The sequence below is a fragment of the Mesocricetus auratus genome, unplaced genomic scaffold (assembly GCF_017639785.1).
Source record: "Mesocricetus auratus isolate SY011 unplaced genomic scaffold, BCM_Maur_2.0 Super-Scaffold_100707, whole genome shotgun sequence".
NCBI classification, from domain to species: Eukaryota; Metazoa; Chordata; class Mammalia; order Rodentia; family Cricetidae; genus Mesocricetus; species Mesocricetus auratus.
In genome coordinates, this window is record NW_024429269.1 from 4,467,578 (window position 1) to 4,494,618 (window position 27,041).

The following is a 27,041-nucleotide window of genomic DNA, read 5'->3' on the forward strand; positions in this document are numbered from 1 at the left end:
GCTGGTCTACAAGAGACATTCAAATGAATTATTACCATGTCAAGAGCCAAAAGCTTGGACTCTAAGCTCAGTCTGCTCAAAAGTTTTGTCAATATCATTACCATTTCCTACCCAAAACTTCAAGTGAACTGAGACAAGAGAAAGGACACACATGTCCTTTGGAATACAGGTCTTTATTTTCATTTGAAATATGAAAGACCATTAACTTTAACAGCTATACCAGAAATAGGCAACTTTTAAAGGGGAAACAAAGAGTAGGACATAAGTTATTTAGCCTAGGGCATCACCCTCAAAGCAGTGTCATGGACATAGTTAATGCTGCTACAAATCACGATAGCATGAGTCATATATGGGCACTTTCCCTATATTCCTTATTACTTGGACAGATTTACTTTCAGATAATCTTTAAACAAATATTATTGCAGTAAGTAGCTGTGACAGATTCAAAAAAGAGACAAATAATTCACCTGGGGTGTGTAAAGCATGTGTGCTGCATGACATGGAGATAGTAACTATAACCAAAGATTTAGGAATGGCTTTAAATTTGAGCAAATAAATATAAGCTAAAAATGAACGTGATAGTTGCTAAGCAATTATTATTTTTTTTTTTTTTTGGTTTTTCGAGACAGGGTTTCTCTGTATTGTTTTGGAGGCTATCGGTCCAGCCCAGCCTCGAACTCACAGAGATCCGCCTGCCTCTGCCTCCCGAGTGCTGGGATTAAAGGCGTGCGCCACCACTGCCCGGCACTAAGCAATTATTTTTTATTAGCGAAATAGTTGTTATTGATTTTTCTCTTTGAAAATGAGAAAGTCGGGCTGGGGAGATGGCTCAGTCAGTAAAATGCCTGCCTGCCACATAAGCAGGAGGACTTGAGTTGGGATCTCCAATGGTGAAAAATCATCAAGAAAGACATTACAATGTCCGTCTTTAGCCTCTATAAATACAGGCACAAACATGCACAAACACACACAAACTCCAATTCACATATAAACTACATACATACATACACACACAAAAAAATTTAAAGTTATAGAATGGCAAATAGAGAAATATTTTTAGGAGTCAGCTCCTAAGAACTGTTAATGTTCAAATCTTGGTAACTTACTGATTGCTTGTTATTTCTTTTTCTAATAATTTGAATTTTAATTGCAAATATACCAGAATATGTAGATTCTGGGCTAGCAAGATGTTCTGTGGCTAAGGCAACTTGCTGTTGAACCTGAGGTCCTGAGTATAAACCCTAGGACGCACACACTGGAAGAAAAGAACTAACTATTGTGTGGGAATCAAGATTCACTAGTCTTAGTACAGGTTAAGTGAAGTTTATCTGGGGAGAATGCACTCACACAAGAGGTGGGTAACCACCGCAAATTCCAGCTCCAAGGATCCACCTAGGCTGTCCTCTGTGACCCGACCAGAAGCAAGAGAGCCACCTGCCCTGACCCCAGACCTAAAGCTCACCCTCATCACATACTCCTCTGCAACCATGCACAAATGGGCGTGGGTGTGGTCAGCACTACAGGTACGAGCGGGGTGGGTATCTCACTACAACTAACTCCTACAAGCTCTTCTCTGAGTTCCACATGTGCTGTCACCACAAATAAATAAATACATACATAAATAAATACTTAAGAGTAATAAAACAAAAAGTTAAACTATGGATCCTATAAATATCCACATAAATAGCTCCTTTAGCCTACAAAGAAAGGCTATGCTATTCACAAACTTAGCATTATTCTGTACAGACTTAAGTCTAAAACAGAATCAGAACGTACAAAGAACTCCTTTGGTAGGTAGGACTTTAAATTAGTGATATAGTGCCTTCAAATACAAGTTCTAATCTTAGTGTCAATTTTGTAAAGATGGTGCTGAGTCTTCAATAACACCACATGAAAGGTGCTCTAATTTCTTCCCAGCAACAGAGAGACTACTGACTAATGTATTTACTGAGAAGCTTCCTGTCCAAGCCAGACTTCAACACCACTGAAGAGAGATGGTGACAAATATGTTTCCAGTTAACTCACTGGGAAAACTGATACTGGCTGAATCAGGAAAATAAAATTCATGAGCTTGACTTTCTAAATGTAAAATTCTAAGATTAATTTGCTACAAGAAGTTATTTGGGCTAGGTGAAATGCTAATATCAAAGTGAAAGTCTGTTGGATCCAACAAAACAAAACAAAATAAAACAAAAAACCTCTAGCCAAGCATAGAGGTGCACTCAGGAGGCAGGGGCAGGTGGCTCCCTGGGAGTTCCAGACCAGCCAGAGTTGTGCAGAGAGACTTGGTTATTGTTGCCTTAAATCTCCAGGGCTAAAGGATATCAAACCTCCACCTCAGCGAAGCAAGTACACAGAAATGACTCTAGTTTAGCTACAAAGGCTTGGCTCGGCTCCCACAACACAAAGGAGCAAAAGGCACTCTTTGGAAGCTACTGACCAACATCACCTAATGGAAAAATTACACTTTTACCTTGGACTTACTTTATACTTACTACTTACGGGAAAACTGGGCAAATACCCAACACTTTCAAAGCACACTGTGCCACTGAAGTTGGTCAATGAAAAAATAAAATTGACCTTACTTTTAACATGAAAGTCTATGTTAGAGAGGGCCAAATATGACAGCTATTATGAACCAACAATCACAAACACTTATGAGCGTCACACGTCCCTCCTGGTATCTAAGCTTCCACCCCACTCATTTGAACAGAGAATCTGTCCAATAAAGTACAAGCAGAGCAGTTGCTTTGAGTGCTTAAAGGAGGTTTAAGATATACTCTTACAGTCACAGAAGAGGGTCACAGGTATAGAGCTGGAGTGCCAGAATACCAGCAGGTTCACACAAGAATGCGATGGAAGACAGATAGTACTGAAATTGATGGCTACAGAAGCAAACTGTGATTCACGGAAATGACTCATTCGCTTGGGTGAGGGGCTTCTGAGCAAATCTGGGCAAAACCTGAAACAGTGGGCAGCCTGGGGAGAAAACCTTTACCACAAAGTCAAATAACCAAGGACTGAAGGCACAGGGCTCCTAGGACCATGTGGAGCACAAAGGAATTTTAACCAGGATGGAGATTAATCTGCAAAACTCTGACAGGGCACTGTGCTGATTTTAGCCTTTATTCACTTGGCATCAGTCTGTCTTCTGGAGGACAGACTCACAAAAACAATGGACACCCAGCTAATTGGGCATGCTTTGCAATTTGCTATTCAATTTTTTTAGTTCTAGATTTTCCCAAACCACCTACAATAACCCCTTTACCTAAATATTAAATTTAAAATTGCAGAAAATTCCAGTTTAAGCTTCATAGTTCTAGTAAATGTGATAACATCTCATATAATCTTGCCTAGGACTTGTGTAGTGTGTTTATGGTATATATGCTGCTTACCTGTTAGTCACGGGTAATAATTTCTGTTATCAGATCAACTGCCTAGTATCACAGCTCTTGTGTTTAAAGAACTCTTATTTAATAATGGCTCCTAAGTACACACAGGGTGCTGCAAAAATACTCTAGGGCATGGAACCCAGGACAGGCTATCTCCAGTACCTTTAGGTTATATAGGAAAGACATAGTATACATTTCACAAGGCTCAGTGCTATGCATAGTTTCTGATATTCACTGGTGTCTCAGGCTATAGTCTCGTCTGAGACTATATGGGGGACTACTGGTCCATGCAAGGACATAGGTAGTGCAACAAAACAAACCAGCTTACTCCAGTCTCTAACTATCTGTCTCTCTGCCTATATTCCTTTTTCTTGATCAGTGGTTTTTTTCCCTTTGCCACCCAGAACATCTTCCCACAATTTAATCCTAGGAGGCCCCCCCCCAGCACTCTTCCAAAAAAATGAAAAAGAAAGAAAAAAGGTTCTACAATCAGATAGCTAAATGAAGTTTGTGAGAAGGCCTGTCTATTAATGCATAAAAGACTCTAAGAAGGCTGCAATATAGTTTTGTTAATTGAGTGTATGCTTACTAACATCTACCACCCATGGGGCACATGGGGATGGGGATGGGGGGATGAGACCCTGTCCTATAGAAATGCCAACAGGAAGAACTGGCCACAGCTTCAGCTGAAGCTGACCTAATTCCAATCTTCCTCTACCAAACACATGCTCATCTACAGTGTGGTCCTCTTGCCTCTGCCTCCTGAGTGCTGGGGGTTACACTCAAGGGTTTCTGAACTACTACATCTCTAGCTCCACAACGAAAATTATTAATGAAGAAAAAAAATACCTAAGTTCTTTTAATCAGTCCAGTCAGTAGCTAGGGCTCCTGAGTTCAAATGGCAAGCAGGCAACTGAGAAGCTGCACCATCATGGATGTGTGGAACAGCATGCTGGTAACAACCTACACAAAGCTGACATCCTTTCAGCTCATCTGCTGTTTTTGAAACTCTCAAAAGGGGAAAACATCTTTTATTTTTAAACCGAGGAAAAGGAATCATTTTGAATTTGTGTTTCTGCAATCACACATCAGCGTCCTGGAAGTCGGTTAAAAATGCCAACCTGTCCACTTAAGGCAGAGACTGAATGTTTAAGTGTTTATCAGCCCACCAGAGGATTCTTCTGCCATGAATTAGCAGCAGTGAATGTTACTACTCAGTAGCTCCACCTGGTGCCAGCTTTCCAGAAGACACCCGTAGGAAACACAGCCATCACTCAAGAGGTCAAAGGACCATCTCTCTTCCTGGAAGGTCCTCCATGAGTAAAGCATTTTACCTCTAACCTAGAAATTATGATTAGTGGTGCTCAGACACATATTCTATTTACATATCATTTTCTGCTATTTGTAAGAAGTGGCCCTTCCATCACACGGATTTCTAAAAAATTGAGTTTGTACATAAATATACTTTTACAGAAAGAAATTAGAAATGATAACCTCTCTACTTCTTGAAAACTTGTAAGATGCAGCATATTTAAACTATTTCAATAAAAATGGTAGTTGGAAAAAAGTTTCCTAATGTTGCCATTAAAAAAATCCTATTCTGTTATATTTAGACAGAATAGTCAAAAAAGTGGCAGGGTGACTCACTAAGTTAAATGTTTTATTGCAAGCCTATGCTTTTATGTTGGTAGCTTGAAACCCAAGCAATGGTGACTAGTAAAACTGAGGAGACCAAAGGGCGTGTGCACACAAGTGTGTCAGTGCTATGGCTTCCTGAAGCTCATATGACTAGAAGGGCACAGAACTTAGGTGCAGGTCTGTGAGATGATAACACCCCTGCTTTTGCTACTATGTGGTCTCATTTGTTGGGTATTTCTGGTCTGTAAGACTCATCCACCTCCCCCCCCCCCCACACCTAGCTTTGATTTGATTTACATTCTTCTGCCCCTGTTGTCACTTCCACAAAGTGAGATCTTAAGCAGGACTGTAACCTAATAGCCTGAAATACAGGATTTGGTGCTATTCTTAGGGTTTAGTGACTGTAGACAGCATAACACAGAAACAAACCTGTGCAGCTGAAGAGTAGCAATGTGATCAGATGTCACCACAGGACACTATACAATGCCAGGCTATTCCGTGGCTCTTTTACTGAGTGCAGTTTGATTAGTAAATTGGACTTTCTTGGTCATAGCTAACTGAAACAGAATGGAGTTAGCCTACATGATCTGACTGGGAATAAGTAGGAATTCTTAATTCTATGCTAGTCTCAAAAGTAAAGGGCACAACTCTCTTCCCAGCCTTCCCATAACAAAGGCAATGGATCCAACTGCTTGGCTTAGGAGGACCTATACTACTCAGTATAGAAATCTGGCCAAGCCTAGGTCTAATAAGACATCTGCACCTTACAGAATCCTTGGACAGGTTTCTTCTGCTCTAGATTTATTGTCTATGCTTAGCAGGAGTTAGATAAGACATATTATGAAAGCACTGCTCCTGAAAAATAGAATCTTACGATTCAAAATTCTTAGCAAGGACAGGCAGAAGTGCACACTTACAACCTAGCACTCAGGAGACAGAAGCAGAAAAATTTCAAGTTTGAGGCAAGTCTAAGCTACACAGTAGAGTTCAAAGCCAGCATGAGCTACACAGGGAGACCCTGTCTCAAAAACAAACAAACAGACAGACAAACAAAGCCAAACTATGTTGGGATGTAGCTCACAGGTAGAACATCAGCAACACATGCAATTACCATGGGCAGGGAAAAGAAAACAAAAACAGAGTAACACTAAACTAAAACCCAAATAAATAACTACAGACAAAAAAAATCCACCCAAACAGCAATAACAAAAGTCAGTGACTTCTTCCTAGCATCATGGAGCAATCATGGCTTATCCTGAAGAGGGAAACAGGGCAGAGAGGAAGCAAAGGAACCAGATGGTTCACCGACGGCTACACTTAAAACAGCAACACACCCACCGCAGCAGCTGACTAGCTAAAAGTAATGATGACTCTTTACATCTACTTCAGGTCCTAGACTCCCCAACTAGAAGCAGAGACCAGAGCAGGTGAGTGGTCAGGTCTTTACTCAGAAGTACAGCCTGAAATTGTCAGTCCTGTTTCATAGACTAAACAAGTTTAGTCTCACTGGACCTTGGCTTCCTTTTCTGAAGGTCGTGTTCAGTTATAAAACTGTCAGCCACTCTGAGAGCTAAGTGACATAAGAGACTTGAGTCTGAGTTCCTGACAACCTCTACTCAAAGGATTCAAAGGATGCTGCCTTTGAGAGGCCCTTTGGTGAGAAAGAGTTCCTGGTACCACTCTACCTGTTGGGGACTGCACTTTTGAAGGGCAACATGAGGAACACATCTGCCAGAAGACATGGTACCTCAGCACTAGCCGTGCCTGTGCTGGCCAAAGAGTAACAGAGAAAATACTACATACATTAGGACCATCTAAATGTGACATGGGGATAGTAATTGAGTTGAATATTCCAGGTGGGAAAAGATTTGTACACCAACCCTTCATGACAGAAAGTACTACCTTTAAAATAGCTCCAATTTTGGGACTTCTGCTTCTGCCAGATCCCACATGACAACACCACCAGAAATGAGAGACCCATGAAGAACCAGGAACTCACCTTCCACACCTTAGCTCTGTCCTGTGAGTCACATGATGATTCAAAGGAGGGATTTTTTTTTTTTTTTTTTTTTTGGTTTTTCAAGACAGGGTTTCTCTGTATTGTTTTGGAGGCTGTCAGTCAGCCTGCCTCTGCCTCCTGAGTGCTGGGATTAAAGGCGTGCGCCACCACCGCCCGGCCCAAAGGAGGGATTCTTAGATCTCTAGGGACTCAGAGGACTAGGCATTATATTCCAGGTGAAATTCAAATCATAACCTCCTGACTTCTATTATTATTAATAAATATAACAAAGATCAATTGTCTTAAAGAGATCACAACATTTTAAATTTACCATACAAAATAATTAAACTGTCTTTGGTAGGGTGGAACAAAAAATGTTAAAGAACATATCATTAAAATATATTAAACAAAAACAAAAATAGAGCTGGTCTACAGAGCTAGCTGTAAGACAGCTAGAAAAAGCTTGTCTCGAAACAATAAAAACAAACAAAATATTGTAAAAAAAATCTAATGTGCAAAACGCTTAAATATGCAAAAGAAATTAACAAGTAACCTGTGGTGGTCTGAATAAAAATGGCCCCCATAGGCTCATAGGGAGTGGCACTACTAGGAGGTGTGGCCTTGTTGGAGGAAGAATGTCACTGGGGCTGAGCTTTGAGGCTTCAAATGCTTAAGTCAGTCCCATGTCTCTCTTCCAGATGTAGAACTCTCAGCTTCCTCTCCAACACCATGTCTGACTGAACATCTCCATTCTTCCTGCCATAGCAATAATGGACTAAACCTGTAAACTACAAGTCAGCCTTAATTAACTGTATGCCTTTATAAGAGTTGCTGTGGTCATGGTGTCTTTTCACAGCAATGAAAAACCTTAACCAAGACACTTCTATACTCCATCCAATAACTCTTAAAGTTTTAAAATACCATTCAAAATTCTGGGTGGAATATAAAGTTGGGTGGTAGATCACTTAACTAGTATGCACAAAGCCCTGAGTTTGATGCCCAGCACCACAAAAATAAGCAAATAAACATAAGAAGCAGAGAAAGCACCTTACACAACCACAACACCCGCAGCACACCAAACAAAATGAGTATTAGTACTTCAGACACATCAAGAATCAGACTTCAGCCATCTAATGTGAGTTCTAGTGACATTTGCAACAAGACTCCCACAGACACCTGGTTATTATGTTGTGTGGGTCTCTCTATACACAGCACCCTGTCTTTTCTACTACTTCATTTCTCCCCAAGGGCTTATTGTAGAAATTATGCCTGTTGTCTTGAGCTTTGTCCCACATCTGGACTTTTGTTTTGTCTTATGGGGGCATTAACCCTGTAACTCCTCTATACTCTGCATTTTCTAGGACTAGAGACTGCATTCAGACTGGATTGAGTTTAGGTTCAATTTTCTAGTGAGGACACTTAGGGATTTGGGCTGTGCCACTCCAGGAGCACACCAACACTGACCTGTAAGATAAAAGGCTCTTGGGCAGCATCAGAAAATACCTTTCTTTCTGTTGAAACTAGACCTACTACTACGTAAGTTCATTTTGAGTAGCTCTTAGTATAATATATAACTGTGATGGTTAATCTTGACTGTCAACCTGACTGGATTAGAATCACCATGGAGATAAACTTCTCTGTATGTCTCTGTAGCTGCTTCCAGAAAGCTTTAACTGAGGAGGGAAAACGTGAATGTGGATAGCACCATCCAATGGGCAACAGTCCAAACCAAATAAAAAAGGCAAAGTAGGGCCAGCGTGATGACCTGATGACTGGGGTTCAATCCCAAAACCCACAAGCCATCTTCTTATCATCATTTCTTCCTCACTATGGATGCAACACACTCTTGCTGCCACAAGGGACTGTAAGCCCTTCCTTAAGTTACTTTTGCCAGCAATGGGAAAAGAAACCTACATAATAAACTTAGCATTAAAGTTCAATCTATTGACCTACTTAATTATACAACTACCTAAAAGTTACCTAGCTACTCAGTGAGAAACTACTAAAGACACTGAGCCAGGACCTCCAATGCTCTCCATCAAATTGGTAGGACAGCAAGAGGCAATAAGCTGAGGCAGCGCACCATGATCAACAAATTCGACAAATGCATAGGTGGGTGAAAAGAAGGATGAGCATCGAAGATGTCATAGTGTAAGTTCCCTGGGGTAGTTATTTTTATCTGATCTATTCCCTGCCATATCTATCTTTGAAGTCTAAAAATTAGCCAAGCACAGAAGTAGTTAATTAGTATCTGCCTAATACATGGGTGAGTCAGGACTTTGTGACCAATGTCTGTGTGTCTGAACAAATGCACTCTTCCTTTCTCAGTGTTTGTGGAAGCAGGGCTTGTGTAGAGTGAGGGGTCACTCATTGAGACAGACTACACAAGGCCAGGACCCCCAAAGTGAAGCAAGGGCTTGGGAAACACAGAGGTGGCTGAGGTCTGGTATTTTGAACTTGTTCCACATAGGGACAACTGGTACTGGGCAGCACTTAGACAAGAAGCACTTTAAGGAAACATGTGATGGCAGATGCTTTGAAAACAAGCAAGACTTGGTTTTAGAAAAACCACTTAGGAGCAATGAAGATGAGGAATGGCTTTATCAGTAGGAATAAAAAAGCAGAATGTCTGAGGCATTAAAAATATAAAAAGCAACAGGCTGGAGAGCATCAACAGGATAGAGGGAAAGCTGAAGAACACTCACATTTGATATCAAACAGTCATAGAGCATGTCAGTGTTTTCACTCCTCCCTGAACTCTAAAGGTTTAGTCCCCTCCTACCATCTTTATGTGAAGAGACCTCTTCAGACCTCTAGTGTAAAATTGTACCAGAGATGTACCTCAAAATCATGGAGGAAGCTGCCACTGGGTCTAAGATTAACTAGAGATCTTGTTGGAGTATCCATGCAAAATCTCCCTCCCACTTTACATGGCAACAGACTGCTTCCACTTACCTTCCCCAAGAGGGCAAGCAGGCAGCACAGGGACTTGCCTCTCTGGTGGAGAAACATCTGTTCTTTCTGTAGATGAGGAAGACCAAGGAGAGTGAAGAAGGTATCTGACCTACAACCTGCTCCCCAGTGTGGACTTAGAGGAAGCATACGCAGCAGTGGCAGTTTGCTGGTGACAGGCGCCACACAAAAAGCTTCTAGTTTGAAGTGTAACAGGGATGTATTTCTCAAGGCCCAGAGCATGTTCTCCAATGGATCCATACTTCATGAAGTAAGCTAGGAACTGTATATTCTAAATACTCACAAAGGTGTTTAGGCAATATTCCTGCCTAAATGGGTCTCCAAGGAAGAAGCAAAAATTAGCCTAAAGGAACCAGGTACAGCAGAACAAGTGTGTATATTTGAATTTGAAACTAGCAGCCACCTCTAGCTCCCTGTGGTAGAGTTTGAATAAGAATAGCCCCCATTAGCTTTTCCATTTGAATGCTTAGTAGTCACTAGGGAGTGGCACTATATGAAAGAATTAGGAGGTTTGGCCTTGTGGGAGAAAGTGTGTCACTGGGGGGGGGGGGGCTTTGAGGTTTCAAAAGCCCAAACCAAGCTCAAGGTCCCCCCCTGGCCCCCACCCCAAGCGTGTGCTTTCAGATCAGCCAGAGTTCCCAACTACTTCTCTAGCGTCATACCTGCCATGCCATGCTTCTTGACAGGATAATGAACTAAACCTCTGAAACCAAGCAAGCCCTCAATTAAATGCTTTCTTTTTTATAAGAGTTAACAAGGTGTATCTTCTTGGTAATAGAACAGTGACTAAGATACTTGCCTAAATAATATGAAATAAAACAGTTCTATATTTGGAAATGATGAAAAAGAAAAAGCAACAGATCCCTTAGCAATTTCTTCTTTTGATTTGAAAAGGCTCTCTCATAGTACATCTGACTTTTTTCCTGGAGTTAGTTTGCTCGATATTCCTAGGATTAGACACTATTTAATTTATTTAATGGAGACCACCAGCCAGCCATATTTCTCTTCAAATAAAAACACAGAAGTGACAGAGGCATAATCTCTGGGGGCAAGGAGCCTGAACTGTGTACTGCTAACAGGAACTCAGCTGTGGCTGGAAGGCCAGGAAGAGGCCCACTGATGATAGTGAGACCTTTCTACCTCTGGATGCCAGAACTGTGCGCACTGTCAGTGTTCTTCTAGAGAAACAGAGCCTTGCCATCTGAAGATTCCCTAGTGAAAAGGCCAGGTACCTGGGATCCCTGGACAGCCAGGCAAGAAGAGCTGCCTGCCCCTGCAAATGGGCTCCTAAGGGAACATCATTAACTGATTTAGAACAAAGCAGATGGCAAAGGATGACTGGACTATATGGGAATCCACCAATGTGAGAAAACAAAGCCAAAAGAACAGAGCCATTCAGAGAAAAGACAGAAACATTCCGAATCTGGTGGCAAGGGAATGCACTGTATTCATGAAACAAAAACAAAATAGCATATCGAAATAAGGAAGAATAAAAATGTTAAGAGCTAAACTGAAGATTTTTAACAGAAAGGTTAGAAAATAAATCCAAGGTCTCCTCCAAAGTACATCAAGGACACAGGAAAATCAGAGACAAGAATAATCTAAAGCCTAACCAATGATGCCACGCAACTATAAGAAGTAGGGAGAGAGATGCCCATCAACTACAGGGAAGAGGGGAAGATGCCCATGCAACTACAGAGAAAAAGAATGGGCTAAGTACAAAAGGATGAGTAAAGGTGATTTCCAGAACTGCCAGAAGGCTATGAAATGTCTATGGAATATAAACACTCAATTCCCAGTTATGAGACTGTAGACTCCAAGGTGAAGAAGCTTCTAAAACCTCCTGCATGGGAGACAAAGAAAATAGGTCCTTGTAAAGGAGGACTCTGGGTAGGAGAAACACAGGGAGTCATCATGTAGCCCACCAGAGAAGTAAGATGTCCGTCCAGTAAGAGAAATACTTAGATGGGTTAAATACTTAAGCCAGAGCTAGCCAGTAAGAAGCAAGGCCAACAGCTTCATAATTAATACAGCGTCTTGTGTTATTTGGGGACTACAGCGCGGCAGAGCCCAGGCAACTGGTGGGGAAAAAACAAAGCGGCTAGCAAGAAAAAGGCTTCTCTCTACACACAGACAGGTACCACAACACAAGAGTAAAACCTTCAAACCTCAGAGACAGATTTCCAGTCCCCACTGTAACCCTCACCTGCAGAGAGAGTTATTTTCAGCTCTGCACTCTTTTCTGGACATAAGGCTTAGGGTAGACAGGTTAAGAGGTCGTGTGGTTAGTTTCTTTATACACTAACCAAGGTGCCCAGACTCAACCTTGGTGAAGGGGTCCTGGACTGTACAAGTGGAGAGAAGGGGGCTTAGCCTATGCCCACAGGTATTCATGTTCTCTCTGTTCCTGCCTTGATTTATACACATCTGTAACTTTGGAACTATAAGCTTTCCCAAGTTGCTGTTTGTCAGGACACCTTATCATGGCAACAGAAATGAACCCAAGATAAGGAGCAAGGTATGTGTAAGCTGGGTGTGGGCAGCCAGCAGGGAGTCCCAGTGAGGCGAGTGGTGGAGAGATCCTCTGGGCAATCACATCTAGCTGACAGATGTTCTGACAGAGCAACCCACAAAGAGTAACAAGGGTTACAACACTACAGGTGCAGAGGGCAAGTCATAGAAGCCTCATTTCCATCAGAAAACAACAAAATTGCAGAAATATTCTAGAACAATATTTGACCTAGCAGGCGGTATAGTTGCGAAAATGTAAGTACCAGATAATAACGTCAGTAACTTACTTGAGATATAAATCGTGGATCAGTATCTGACCTCACACTAACACCATGGCCCTGAGAAACACACTGTCGTGAATAACCACTGTGCTCAAGGGTCAGTGATCTGCTTTGTGCAGGTACCAGAGGATGAGGGAGATACTCAGGAGCTGAAGGATACAATGAGGAAGCAGGCTCTGAGCAAGCAATGATGGTTCTTGCTCCCCTTACCTTCCTTCTCCACTGTGGCAGAATCTTATATCCTGGGTATTTTGAGCTTTAAACAGGGATGGATGTTTTGGTCTTTAACACAGAACTGAGTGGAAGAGAGGTGTAACAGCAAGAAGCAGCTGCACTCGGGCTGAGGCAAGGACAGGAAGGCTGGGAAAGCAGGCCTCCTCAGTCCCCAGCACGTTTTTTCACCCCTACTCCCTGGAGGCTCTAGGAATTTCCTGCTACTTTCCAGGGTACCGAGAGACAGACTTCAGCAATGGAAATTATTCCACATCGAGAATAAAATTTATAAGGCAAATTTGAAAAAAAGGGGAGGGGGTATGTCAATATGAGGTTTTATATAAAAATGCTAAGGTAGAAGCAGGCCAGAAAGTTGGGCTGGCAACGGGCATGAGAAAAATTCTGTTTTTCATTGTGAGCTATTCTATGCAGTTTAATGTTTCCACATCTATGGATGATATTAACTTGATTAAAAAAAATAACAGCAGACATTCAAAGAGTTCACTCCATGAGTTGGCCACTGCTACAGACGTATTACAGGTGACCTCCTTTACCCTCACCCAGGCAGGGCAGCCCCTTACTGGCCCCCATTTAAAGATGAGAAAATGTGAATATGGAGAAGATAAGTGACCGCCAACATCTCTTGGGCCAGGGCTTAGCCTGTGTGAACCACACAGTCTGGAGAGTTTAACTTTGAAGGTAGCCAGGGAAGGATAATCTCACAAATTATTATGTGGAAAGTTGTCGGATTTCACCTATGAATAAACCCTGACAGTCAAAACCAATCAGTCTAACAGACACCCGTAGATAGCGAGCATTTATTTTCTCATCTCTAAAATCCTATACTTTTCTATCAACACAAAAACACCGCCTAAACAGCAAGAACAGCAGAAAAGAAAAAGTTGAGAAAAAAATTGCAGTCACACAAACTGTAGTTAAAAAATGACTAAGTTTCCTTGATATATGAATTTGTTGGAAAACCATTTATCAACAGCCTGTTTCTCTCTAGCAGAGTCCCTCAAGCCGAGAGCCATGTCATTCCCCTTTGACTGATTAATTAGCCAATCAGGGGACATTTTTCATTGTGAGGCATGATGGTTTATTGCAGCTAATGTTTGGTCTCTAATGGCAACATATTAAAGCCAACTCGGCTATTTTAGCCCCGTGGAGTGACCAAAAGGAAAGGATAGGAGATAAATCAAGAGTGCCCTTCAGTTTCCCTTCAGTCCTTAACAAAACCCCCAAGGAGCAAATGGATAGAAGTGAGCCTCTACCAACAAAGAGAAAAACATATAAAAGAAAGCACAACTGCCTTCAAGCCAAGGTAGACCTTTCTGTTTCTGAGAAGCAGTAATTTATCCTCTGTGATTAACAGATAGAACGGATACCTAAAGTCAATAGCTTCATCTTCCTTCTACCACAAGCTGGGCTCGATAGGAAAAACGGCTCTGCAATGTTTCTTGCTCACTGCAATGATTTCTCCTGTGCTCTGGATTCAGAGCTAGCAAGTACCCCCAAGGCCAATTCTACCCCCACATCCTACTCCTGCCATACAAACCCGGAGCCACAAGGTCCAAGGGTCTCCTCCATCCTGAGGCCTTTGGCAGGCACTAACACACAAGGAAGCAGACATTCAAATGCAAAGGAGAGAGGATCTAGCTGTTCATATTCAGAAGGTAACACTCTTAGTACAGAGATGGATGGAAGAAGCAGCAGGCTATGCAAGTCCACACACAAGCATGGAAAACTACCAGCCTTCTTGGCATCCCAGTAAAGCCAAAGACAACTAGCAGTCTATAAGAGCAGACACAAAAGTGCTCTGCCTGTTCGGAGAGTATTTATTGCTGTCATCTCAGCATGGGAGATGCAGTTTTATGCATCTTAGAATCTTGACAGTTTCCTTCATTCCTTTGCCTCAAAGACTACTCAGTCTCACGGGCAAACACTGGAGTTTGGGATCTTTTCTGTACCAGAAGCACAGCAGCCCTCAAAGCTTGCCTCTACTCCTACTTCTGTAGCTTCTCCTGCCATTAGCATAACCAGGGTCTCCATGTGGGTTTCTTGGTGCAGTAGTTCAAGGGGGATGACTCCAAGCAAATGTTCTCGCTCAGACAGCCTCCAAAGCCCCATAGCATCCCCACAGCCAGTCTATCAGCCACCAACAAGTCAAAGCTGCACAAGGACAGTTGGCCTCCACTGTCCTAGGAGGAGGTGACAAGGGCATGTTGTGGCCCTCAGTGGCAAACAGAATCTGCTACTAGAACATATAATTTAGCAGTCTTATTTCAGAGGTAAGAAAGCTGAGCTTACAGATAAACCAGCAATATCGGAGACAACTACCTAATCCTTCTCATTGTCTTGAACAACCATTCAAGATCTTTCAACCCACCCTTTGGAGAAACAAGGTATGTGGACAAAGCCCAGTTGTCCACTATGAGAAACAAGAAAAATCAGGTAATGGTTGCTGGCAGCTCAGGAAAACATGAAACACCTTGGATACCAGCAAGTGACACAGGGTGCTTGTCCTCCAGAATCAAAGCTCTTGATCATTCTTAACTATACAATACTTCCTGCTGGAAACAGACCACAGCTGCATCCTTAGCTACTAGTCAGTGGTCAGTCTGGGTTACTTCACTCCCTGAGCAGCTGTTCCCACAGACTCCCCATCATCCCCACAAACTCTCTTTTGTGCTCACCTGCAAACCACACCCAGTTCTGCTATTTGTTTCAGTGCACAGCATACATCCCAGAAACCTCTTTTGTGAGTTGTGGCACCCAGGCCAGATGGCAACCAGGCAGACTGCAGGGAACAAACAAGCAAAAGGCAAAACCCTTCCACAGAAGACCTGCCCACATTCAGGCCGATGTCATGCTACAAGTCTTCCTTAGCCTTGGTTAACTTGGGATCAATCTACATGTCCCGCCCTCTAATTTATGATTCAGTGAGACTTTACATATCTCAGTAATTTATCTTCAAGAGTTATAAAAGTTAGGACCAAATATTCCAACTTAGACTATTTAAATCTGGATTCTGTTATCCACGGTCAAATAGTGACAATTATTACAGAAGTCATTACTGATGAGAAGAATCAATTGTGGAACTCAAGTGTATTACACTGCATGTTTATGCGCTTAGGCCAGATTTGTTCTAACTGAAAAGTTCTTAGCAGATCAGGAATGCCTGCCTCTCTGGTGCCTAGCTCTGCAGTGAGGACAGGGTGGGCACAACCAAAGTGGGCATAAGACGCTACAGAAAGGGAGAGCCACATCCTTCAACTACTTACCAAACTCAACCTAGCTCACTAGTATGGATTATTAATGGAGTCTAGAATGAATGAACAAACAAGTCCCCAATCCAAAGACATTTTAAGAACTATTTTAACATTCATTTTTCACAAAAGAGATTTAAGGTACTGCATCCAACCAGAAAGGGGGAAAAAAATTAAGGAATGGTTTAAAATGCCCCATGAATCCAATTAAACTCAGAAAAGGGATCTACCTGAAAGCAGTTTTCAGATCTAATGATCAGCAAGACACAGCAAAATGCATGTGCAACATGAAATAGTGAACAGACTTCTAAGAAGTTGTGCAAAGAAATTCATCATTAATTAGGTATTGTTAAGTGTACACAAGAAATGCAGGGTTCTAATTCAGTCAGGTCATATGGCAAAGACACGGATAATTACTTGCCAAGAGCCTATGCCAGAGGCCTGTTGTTTAAAGAAACAAAGTGAGACTGTTAGTAACACATTTCCAACCCTCGATATGGTTTCGGAGTATTTTCTCTAGTGATAAGGCTGAATCAGGAAATAAGCTGGATGGAGGAAGGAAACTGGGAAGGTGGGGGAGGGAAAAAATGAGAGGGGGAACAAACTAGGGAGTATCAGGAAGTTCAACCAGATAGGAACTAAAGGAATTTGTTTTTCAGTGTCTCAACTTCAGTCTACAAACTGTGGAACACACACACACACACACACACAGAGAGAGAGAGAGAGAGGGGGGGGAGGGAGAGGGAGAGGGAGAGGGAGAGGGACAGGGACAGGGACAGGGAGAGGGACAGGGAGAGGGAGAAGGACAGGGAGAGGGAGAGGGACAGGGAGAGGGACAGGGAGAGAGGGAGAGAGGGAGAGAGGGAGAGAGGGAGAGGGAGAGGGACAGGGACAGGGAGAGGGAGAGGGAGAGAAGGCATTTTTCAACACCCTCCACCGAGAACGTACACATAATTCCTAGCAGTAAAAAGTTTTTCCTAAGAGCCAGGTAATTTCAGTTCAGTATATTGAGTCATTAATGTTTCCAGGAGGATGCAGGTAGGTTCAATTTAGGGAGCACTCACTTCAGCTTTACTGTTTCTCAATTAATACAGCACTAAGCTGGGGAAAGGAAGAACTTGAAAACCAGACATCCATCCCAGCACTGTGTACTTTACTAACATTTCTCTTGAGTAACAGGCAGCATGTGATGTTCTTCACGAATTAAGCAAGTTCTTCTGAATAGTTAGATGCAGCCAGAAACCGTGCTCCTCCCAACAGCCTCTGCAGCTGGAAGAAATGCTAACCCCCACAAAGTCTGCAGAAAAGTCAGAGCAGAGGCCTGGTGGTGACAGAAGCTTTAACTTCCACGGCATTGAGAAACAGGGACAGCTAGGAAACACTCTAGCCTGAAATACAACATCTGAAGGCCAATTTTTGACAAACTGTACTGATCTTTTAAAAACATAAAATAGCACAAGCAAGTATTCATTTGATAATCCCCCTCAAGAGTCTGTTATGGACACCAGCAGATGGCACCTGACATAGAAGGCAGGTTGATGAATAGCTCCTGAAGGAAAAGATATTTCTAATACCAGCCCCAAAGTTATGCAAGGCACCATATAATCCCAGCACTTGGGAGGCAGAGGCAGGTGGATCTCTGTGAGTTCAAGGCCAGCTTGGTCTACAGAGTGAGTTCCAGGACAGTCTCCAAAACAATACAGAGAAACCCTGTCTCGAAAACCAAAAAAAAAAAAAACCAACTAAAGCCCAATTTTAAAAAGAGGAAGTACAATGCAATGCAATTTTTATTTACTGAACCCCCTATCATGTGCCATACTGGATGGAGCACATGCTGGGAACCCAGAACTGGATACAAGACAAGTCTTTTGTCTTTTAAGTTGTTCACTGTCCTGCCTACATGTACTTGACAGATGAAAAAATCCACATGTACAATACAGTACATAGATTTCTTCACTAGATACAATGAAATCGTTAAGTACAATGTTTGGCAAAACATAAATTCAAGCCAATGTTGCTATGAGGGTCAAGGGAGGAAAACACAATAATCCAACTGAGAAGAGGAGCCAAAAGAAGTATTTTCAAACCAATCTGATCAAAGGCCTTTTGCCCTTGGCTGTGCAGACTGTTGTAAGTAACATGGTAAGGTTTCTTAGCAACACTATTCAAGGAAGGTGCAGCTGGACCCAGAACTCAAAGACAAGTCCAACATATATCCAAGACCGAAGGACTCTGCATAGGGAAACTTTTATTTGCTGTCCTTAGGACAGCTAGAGAGTTTTCTGTGTGCATGTGGCTGTACATATGGGTCTATCTTCTCAGTGTGGAAGTGGACTAATAACACCCAGATACTCCACAGACAGGCAGATTTCAAAATCTGCAGGTCAGCAAGCTCCACTGGTGACTGTGTGACACCTGGAGGTTTGTGAAGGCCAGTCACATGGTGTCAGCTCTTGGCACAGCTGTGTTTCAGGGCTTCTCTGGTGTCCATAACCCAGGTTCTGTATCATACTTCAGTTCTCACCTGGATCAGCTACAAAGACCGAAAAAAATTCTTTCTCATATAAAAGGTGTGTGTGCATGTATGTTCATGCATGTGTACAGATGAACAGAAGCCTAAGGTTGACTTTGAGTGTCTTCCTCTACTCCTCTCCACCTTGTATAGTGAGGCAGAGTCTCTCATTCAGTTTGCTATCTCAGGCAGCCTGGCTATCCAGCACAGCTCAGACTCCCTATGGCACGTGTCACCTTCCCCAGCCCCGTGCTACCTCCTAGCTGTAATTACAGGTGGGCTACCACACCCATCTGGCTCTTCATGTGGGCTCTGGGGATCTTAACTTTACTTATCTATTGTTGCCATCTCCTCTAATCTAAAAAATAATTAGTAAATTAACTGTTTTCTTCCACTATCAGAACACATCACCACTAAGGACAGGCCACTTTCTATATAACTCAGCAACCACGAGTCTCAGCAGACCACTGGGAGCCCTATAAAACAGCTTCCTCTATGTTTACCTTGCTTAAAGAGTGGGGCAGAGTAGGGCTAGGAAACCTATGAATCCAGCCTTAACTTGCAAAGGAAACTACTTAACAAAGTCTCTGATAATTCTCCAGTTTCTAAACATAATATTGAGTAACAAATATCTACTACCCTAGGAAAAAAGACACCTGCCAGTCTGGGAAAATGCTAGAGATGAATAAAAGTTGTCTTTCTGTTCTATGGTCATCACGGACCTTGGCCAGGAACCAATGAAGAAACATAAATATGACACACCAGGTTCACTGAGGAACTGTAGTTAACTATATAGTCCAGATTTTGTTAGATAAAATAAATTTCATTATTTCCAGAAATCCAGCTAAAATAACTAGTGTTTTCACATTAGAATGACATACAGGGCTGTCTCTTACATTTGGAAATAGTGCAAAAGTTTTGTATAATATACAGTCCAATGGAATCATTAGGGTTATGAATTACAGGTTCATTTGTCTCCTCCAGTTTTAAAACAAGCCATAATGTACAATGGAGGGTGTACCCACTGCCCACCCTGCCCCCAGAATCTAGTGGCTAAGGGTGGGAGTAGGGAGGGGAAGCAGTTGACTATGAAGTTTTATACCCTTGGAAAGAGACGGAATGAGAATACACAAACAACATCACAACCTGTAGCTGGGTACCTGAGCAGTCTTCTTGTTCTTCCTTTTCCCAAAAATGCAGTCCAGGTCAGTTTCGCTCCGGGAGGACAGATCCTTCCCTAAAAACCACACAGAGCTTTTCAGTCAGACCATTCGTTTGGAAATGAGAAGCACAAGTAGAAATGTGTCACTCCTGAAAGACAGATGGCTGGTAGCAGGGGGTCAGCTGTTGACTCTAACCCCTTCACATTACAACTCTGACCACAATATAGACCACAATCAAAGCTTCAGTGACTGTCTCAGGTCCAGAACGTCAGTCCCCTTCTGACTGCAAACCACCTGGCACACAGATTGCACAGAAAACTCCACGTATAAGTGACCCTCCTGCTTGCTTTGTCATGAAGGTGGGACTTATGGGTTCCTGGGTTCACTATCTGCAAAACAATTCCATTGCCTTCCAAGAGAAATAGCAATTAGTACTGATGGTAGCAAAATGCAGAACTGAAAATTCTAATAGGCATAAAACCTCAAACCCTTTAAATACTCACACATGCACTAATTTTTGACACACAAGATCTCAATAATAACTAAGTGAAACTTCCAAAGAATAAAAGCAAATCAAAGCTTAGTTTTTCTTTTTAAAATCTTCTTACTTGCAACAGCTCTACCAGTTAAATAGAAAGTCACATGGTGACAACAGGGAAATAAATGGCTCTGGGAAGAGCAGTGGTCAAAGAATCTATGATTCCTATTTTAAAAACTAACTCAATTCCAAACCCACAAACCACTAATTTAAAATTCACTTTAGAATTTCTACTTCTACCCAACAGTACCCTGTGAGCAGTCAGCCAAATCCATTCCCATCCATCACCTTCAAGGAAAGTGCATCTGAAAACTCAACTCTCCATGTGAAGCCTGCTAAGCTTGGGAAGAGAGGCCAGGTCACATACAGGAATCTGGGTTTCTAGCTAGAAGCCAAGTTCCAGTCACCAGCTCATTGGTCTTGGTTTTCTGCTGCAAACTGACTTGACAAAGTAATGTCATGACCTAGAAGGTATTGGTTCACCGATTTGCACTGGGGCATTCAAATATGACACTGCTCAGTGACTCCATGAAATTGAAAAAACAAAACACCCTTCAATTTGATGCAAAACCAGGTGCCAGAACCAGTTTCAGAGGCAGTGGTACTGGAATAGATGGTGCAGTTGGCGCGACTTGTTCCTGAGGGATCAGAAGGTTCCTATTGTTGCTTTCCTCCCACCAGAAGCCAATGCTAGCACCATCAATGAACCCCCATTCAAAAAGCCCAAGGAGAATTCACCTAAGAACAGAGTGATGCTTATCACAAACAGTAGCATGGGCAATAAAACAGTAGCATGGAGAGGTAGCAAAGACAACTTGCAGTTGCAACAGTGAGAAGGGACAGTTTCTTGGGAGATAGAGACCTATTCTCAGCTGTCCAGTGCAATCCATTTCTTTCTTGCCAGCACATTCACTATGGACATTGTATCCCAGAAAAGAGAGTCAGCTTCACTTGGTTTAGAATGAGCATCAGAAACCAAGAGTGATGATGCACACTGTAATCCAAGCACTCAGTAAGCAGAGGCAAGAGAATCAAATATTCTAAGCCAGTGTGCCACACAGTGAAAGAAATCCCAACATTAAAGCAAACAAACAAACAAACAAACAAAAACAAATCAATAACCAGCTTCCCTTAACTCAGCCCCAAAGAGGAGCTATCCTAAAAGAAACTTAAATTCACACCTCTTTTTGTAACAATTTCACTAAATGGAAAAGGTCAAAGGAGAAAACACGGAGCCACAATTCACAACCGTGAAAAAATGAACACACTGAGATTCAAAACAAATCTCAGACTCAAAGGGAAGCTGCCAAGTCAGTAGAAGTGTTCAACAGAGGTTCTAGGGTGTCTAGAGTTCTGGTGTGGGTTCTTGGATCATAAATTTCTATCCTCTAGCAAAGTTCACTTAAGTGAATGTAGAAACCAGGGCTGTACAGGACTTGCTCTGGATTTAATCTAGAAAACAAGAACACAGAGAAGATATGAGAGTCAGAGTCCACTAAAAAAAGAAACCTGTAAGTGGTGAAATAGAAAGATGGTGGGATTTTGGAATTAGGAGTCAACTAATGGTCCTGGTTGAATTATTTTTATACATTATGAAATTATGACCACTCCTGGGTGGCATAGTAAAATTAACTTTGAAAGGATAGTAGCTTTACAACGATGGTAAAATCACAACAAAGACTGTTGACAAATTTAGATCTTTGACAAAATAGTAAACAGAAAAACTGAAGAAGGCAGAAAACAGCTATGGCTGTTCTAGCTCAGTTAAAACTGCATCTCAAGAACCAGGAAGAAAGGCTTTTAGGAGCCAAACAGATATAAGGAAGCCCATGCAAGGCTAGGTGTAGGGTTTCACAGAGAAATGCCGTATTTAGCACAGCTTTAGCTATTTAGCTATCAATCACGGTTATCAGGTTTTCCAGCTAATCACAGTGGTAACCAAGAGAAGGCATGTAACTCTCACTGCAATCTCCTGTCTGGCACCTGGGAAGCAAATGGACTATAACACATAGATATAAGAGTGATGAAATATAGCTGCAGCCCAACCATAAAGAAATTCTGGGCTTAGAAAATATATTTGTAAGTTAAAAAACCGATTTATCTGGGTAGCTTCAGTTGCTTCAAAATTTATTTTCATAATTCAGTCAATAAATCTAAATTAAATAGTCTTACTGTGAGAGGAGCTAGATTTTAAATAAATATGGATGAAATAAATATAAAATTTTTATTTCAAATAAAAAAATCATCAAGTAGAAGCTACACAAAGAAGTAACTATGCATCAGGACTAAAATGATATAGGCAGAATTTAGGCATTAGCAGATATTACAGAACTATTTGCTCTGGTCAGGTATTTTGTAGTTTTTCTTTGAGACAGGGTCTCACTATATAGCCCTGGATAGCTTGGAACTCACTGTGTAGACTAATCTGGCCTTGGATGCACAGATCTGCATCCCCAGTGCGGAGAGTTAAGGTATGCACCACCATGATGGCCAAGCCTTGCTCTGGGAAGGTCCTGAGCAGGCTGTAGAGAATACCACCTTCCTACATTTTAGCTTTCTGGCACACGGGGATTTACCAAGTGACTCATCCTCATCAGCAAAGGGAACTAGAAACTTTCATTGTAAGCATTAAAGTCCCTCTTTCCACAAGGCTGGAAAAGCATGAGTTCCATATGAAGAAGGGTCACGTCTCACAAACCACAGAACAGAATTTAGCTTGGCTTCATGGAAGCTTGCAAATACCTCCTTGTGTTGCAGAAGAGGAAACAGAATTTGAAGGAAGGGAAATAGTTCGGGATGCGTCTGGGAGGGCAGCAGCCAGGAGCCAGCTTCCTCTGACCCAGACAGGCTCCTTTAGGGCAATCTAATAGTTCATGGTTATCATTCACACCCAGAGACAAGACCAAGTGAAAAGAAATGGCTTTTAGGAAATGAAAGACTGGTAACACCAACTTCCACTGACAGTGCAGATGGTGGTACCTGCTATTGCCTGTACTGCCTGGATTTTCACTTTCTTTCTCTTCCTTTTTATTCCCAGCCTTTGGGTCCTCTATTTCGTGATACCTCCTCTCCCCCTAGCACAATACACCTCTAGCTCTTTCTTCTCTGCACACCAAGGCCTCCTTCTTCACAAGCAAGGCTGATAAATAAACAAACTGCACCATGAGGGAGAAATGAAGGCATAATGCACCAAGCAGTTTGACAGGGTCACCAGCAAGGGAGTGGCTGACCTAGAAATAGCAAGTGGACACAGCCAGTATCCAATAGATTAGTGCAGCTTAGAGGTTTATCCTAACAGGCATGCAGTCAGGGACTGAAGGACAATCAGAAGACTACATACATTTGGAGGGAAGGGGGAAAGGCTGCATGCATTTCATCCAAAAGTGAATTCTACTTGTGTGCTCTGCAACAGTCTTCTGCAGTGTCTCTAGTCTTCCTATAGTGTCTAATGAAAAAAGAAGGGCTGTTTAAGGGGCTACCATTCCTCATCTCCAAAGGACTAGGGGGATATAAAGTCGTTTTCTGTCCTACATCAGGTTATGGTGTGGTAGAGGTAAGCCCTGGTTAGATGTTTCAGAGGCTGCTAACAAAAACTGTTTGCCTATGAAACAGAAAGGGAAAGCACACGGGAGCAATTAAAACCACAGTGTGGGGAAGGCCAGTACTCCTCCCACAGAGAGAGCTCCTGAACCCCAGCCTCGGATGCGCCTTTCACTTCTTCCAAGTGCAGTTCTACCTGTTGGGGTCCTGGCCTTGAAGGACAGCTACTATCAACAGTGTCCAGTCAGACTCTGTGTGCCACTGCTGCTCAGGCAGCTTATGAGAGTTAAGCAATCCCCCAACTGCCAAGACCAAGGCAAAAAGATATGCCCTTCCTGGCACAGAGGCAGAAACAGACATCCAGTATGCCAAAGAACAATCAAATAGCAACTGGATGTCACAGAACAGTAACCATCACCCCTAGTATACACAAAGTACAGTATGTAATAGATAGCTTGTCGCCACTCTGCAGAAACATCTGAGATTTGTTTACAGCAAGGTAGACTCTTCATCTGTATACGGCTGCCACCTAATGGCTACAGAGAACAGCTGCACTCACAATGAGCCACATGGGGAAGGTGGAAGGTGGCCTGCAGGGTTTACTGCTCAATTTCCAACTAACCTGTTTCTCAACACCACCCTGGAATGGCATGCCTATAGTGACACTCCATGAGATGGAGAACTTGTGTGGACTATTACAAGGGTCACCTTGGGTATATGAGTCATTACAGTGAAGATTTTTGATATAATTAATGAACAAAACTACCAAAACAGGAACTATCCACCAGAATGCCTAAAAACTAAAAAAAGTATAAAAGTTGTAAAACTGAAAGACAGAAATTTAAATCATTTTTTGATCTAGCTACACAGCATTCCCATTTTCTCTAAACAGAACATGGACTTCCATTCACAGCATACACAGGACCTGCCTGCCTAGTCTGAAGCCTCCTCTGGGTCCCTCTTGGCACCACTGCACCTCAATTTGCACTTTCATAGGATACCCAGGGCTGCTGTAGATCAATACCAGGCTGCCCAGACCTCCCTATCCAGAACTTCAAACAAGCAGCCAGTGCTGCAGTACTGGGCAGGCGTCACAATGCCTCAGGAAACCCAGTGCCAACATACACTTCAACAAGTGAATGCCTGCTCTTACCTTTTGTGAATTTCATGTAATGAACCCGGCTTTTGGAGGTTTTGGATTTTTCTTCAAGGCTAAAAGATTTCTTTTCCTTGTTGTCTGAGGAATCTTTAAAAGGAAGAAAAACATTAAATACCATGTAACTCATTCTCTTCATGGAAGGATGGAGAGCTTTTTTACGCACGGTTTTATAGGTGAGTCATCATTTACTACTCAACTAAAGCTATAAAACCCTTGAGAAATTCATACCAAAATTTACACATGAATATTCATGGCACTTATTCATAGCTTTACAATACCAAGGTAACCCAAAAGTTTTTCAATACGGCTGAGCTCACACTGACACAGCCTGATATAGAATATAATTTAATCATCTGCAGTAAAGAGTGGTGGGTTGATTCTAACACAGCCACTGAGTCACATCTTAGGTAGCCATGATCTCCCCCAGGAGTTGAGCATGAAGCAGAGCAGGCTGGGAACACTGTGAAGACAGGTGCTTTGGCTTTCAGACAGTGCTCAGCATGGGTTACTGAGAGCGCATACCCTAAACCACTGCACTGTGTCTACCAGAGCTGCTCTCAGCATGGGTTACTGAGAGCAGCGCATACCCTAAACCACTGCACTGTGTCTACCAGAGCTGCTCTCAGGTTACCAGGCACCTTCTGAATACAAATGTCCCTGTGAAAGGACACCGAGTCTGGATTGAGCTCAGAGGACCAGTTTATCTCTGGGGGGGTCCACAAGCATTTCTCCGAGCTGAGGGACACAATCCGAATGGCTCTCCTTTCCCATCTGTCTTCATCCCACTTTAAAGAGAGGCAGCTCTCAACCTGGGATCAATGAGAAACCCAAATATGGGTTCCCATAACCAGCCTCTCAGCTTATCAAGACACAGTGCCAGAGATTTCCCTGTTTTATTTATAGTTGTCAGAATTTACAGTGTATCTTCTAGTTGTCCTAATTGTAATCCACTAATTACTATGACAACTTAAGCTAAAGGAAAGCATCTGTATTGAGTTGAGATCACTAGGAAACAAAATGTTCTATTTGTGCTATGGTAGAGAAATGAGACCAATTTTAAAAAAGGTATAAAGCTGGTCACAGTGATGCAAATTTATAATCACTGTACTTGGGAGGGTAAGGCAAGAGGATCATGAATGTAAGGCCACCATGGACTACCTAATAAGACCCCAGCTCAAAAAACAAACAAATGTTTTAAAAAGTTTAAGAATAAAAAATATATTAACATACAATGCAATGGGGCGCATGAAATGGGAAGGAATGATGAAACATAGCCTTTCTGACACTATAGACGTATACATTTGCACACTTCAGAGACAATGGACAACAGACTTCGAAGGCATCTGGCATCCACTACAAGCATTTAGGGTTGTTATAGAAGTGTTAGATATAAATGCCATTTCCAGCATATGGGGCACATTTAAAAGTAATGGCATGATTTTCTTTAAAATGTCAATATATCTCAATGAACCAGAAATTACATCCTTTGCAAATACACTTGTGGCTTTAAAATCTTTGGGATATTGATCTAGAAATGTGTGATAGGGCACACTTTTCAAAATTCTTCCAGGGAATATGTGAGTAGAAATTTGAGGATGCTGCTTCAGACCATAACTTTGTATTTAACAATGTCTCAGCACCCTAGCTTCTATCCCACAATATTTAAAATAATGAGTGGCAAAACATCAGAAAGTTAATATACAGATACTACAAGAAAGTGCCATCGAAATGCTAATGTGAACTCCTCAGGGTATGTCTAAGTGAGACAGGATAGTTTTTCCTGTATGTGCCTGCACCTGTGTATGTATGTGGGGTCATATACTTGTTCATGTAGATGTTTGCATGGATGTGTA

The 27,041-nt window shown here is 42.1% G+C and overlaps 1 protein-coding gene across 3 annotated transcripts in view; it reads right to left on the reverse strand.

The window, feature by feature from the left end:
- The window catches only part of Pinx1 (PIN2 (TERF1) interacting telomerase inhibitor 1), a 63,789-nt gene that overhangs the window by 27,226 nt on the left and 9,522 nt on the right, over positions 1-27,041 (reverse strand). For 2 of the 3 annotated variants that reach the window (XM_040740641.1, XM_021230221.2), the window contains exons 5-7: positions 25,183-25,275; positions 19,949-20,025; positions 9,985-10,050 (exon numbers count right to left, since the gene is read on the reverse strand). In XM_040740641.1, the coding sequence (XP_040596575.1) occupies positions 9,985-10,050; positions 19,949-20,025; positions 25,183-25,275 (236 nt within the window). The remainder of the gene's footprint in view (positions 1-9,984; positions 10,051-19,948; positions 20,026-25,182; positions 25,276-27,041) is intronic. The other variant, XM_005075264.4, reaches the window with a different exon arrangement.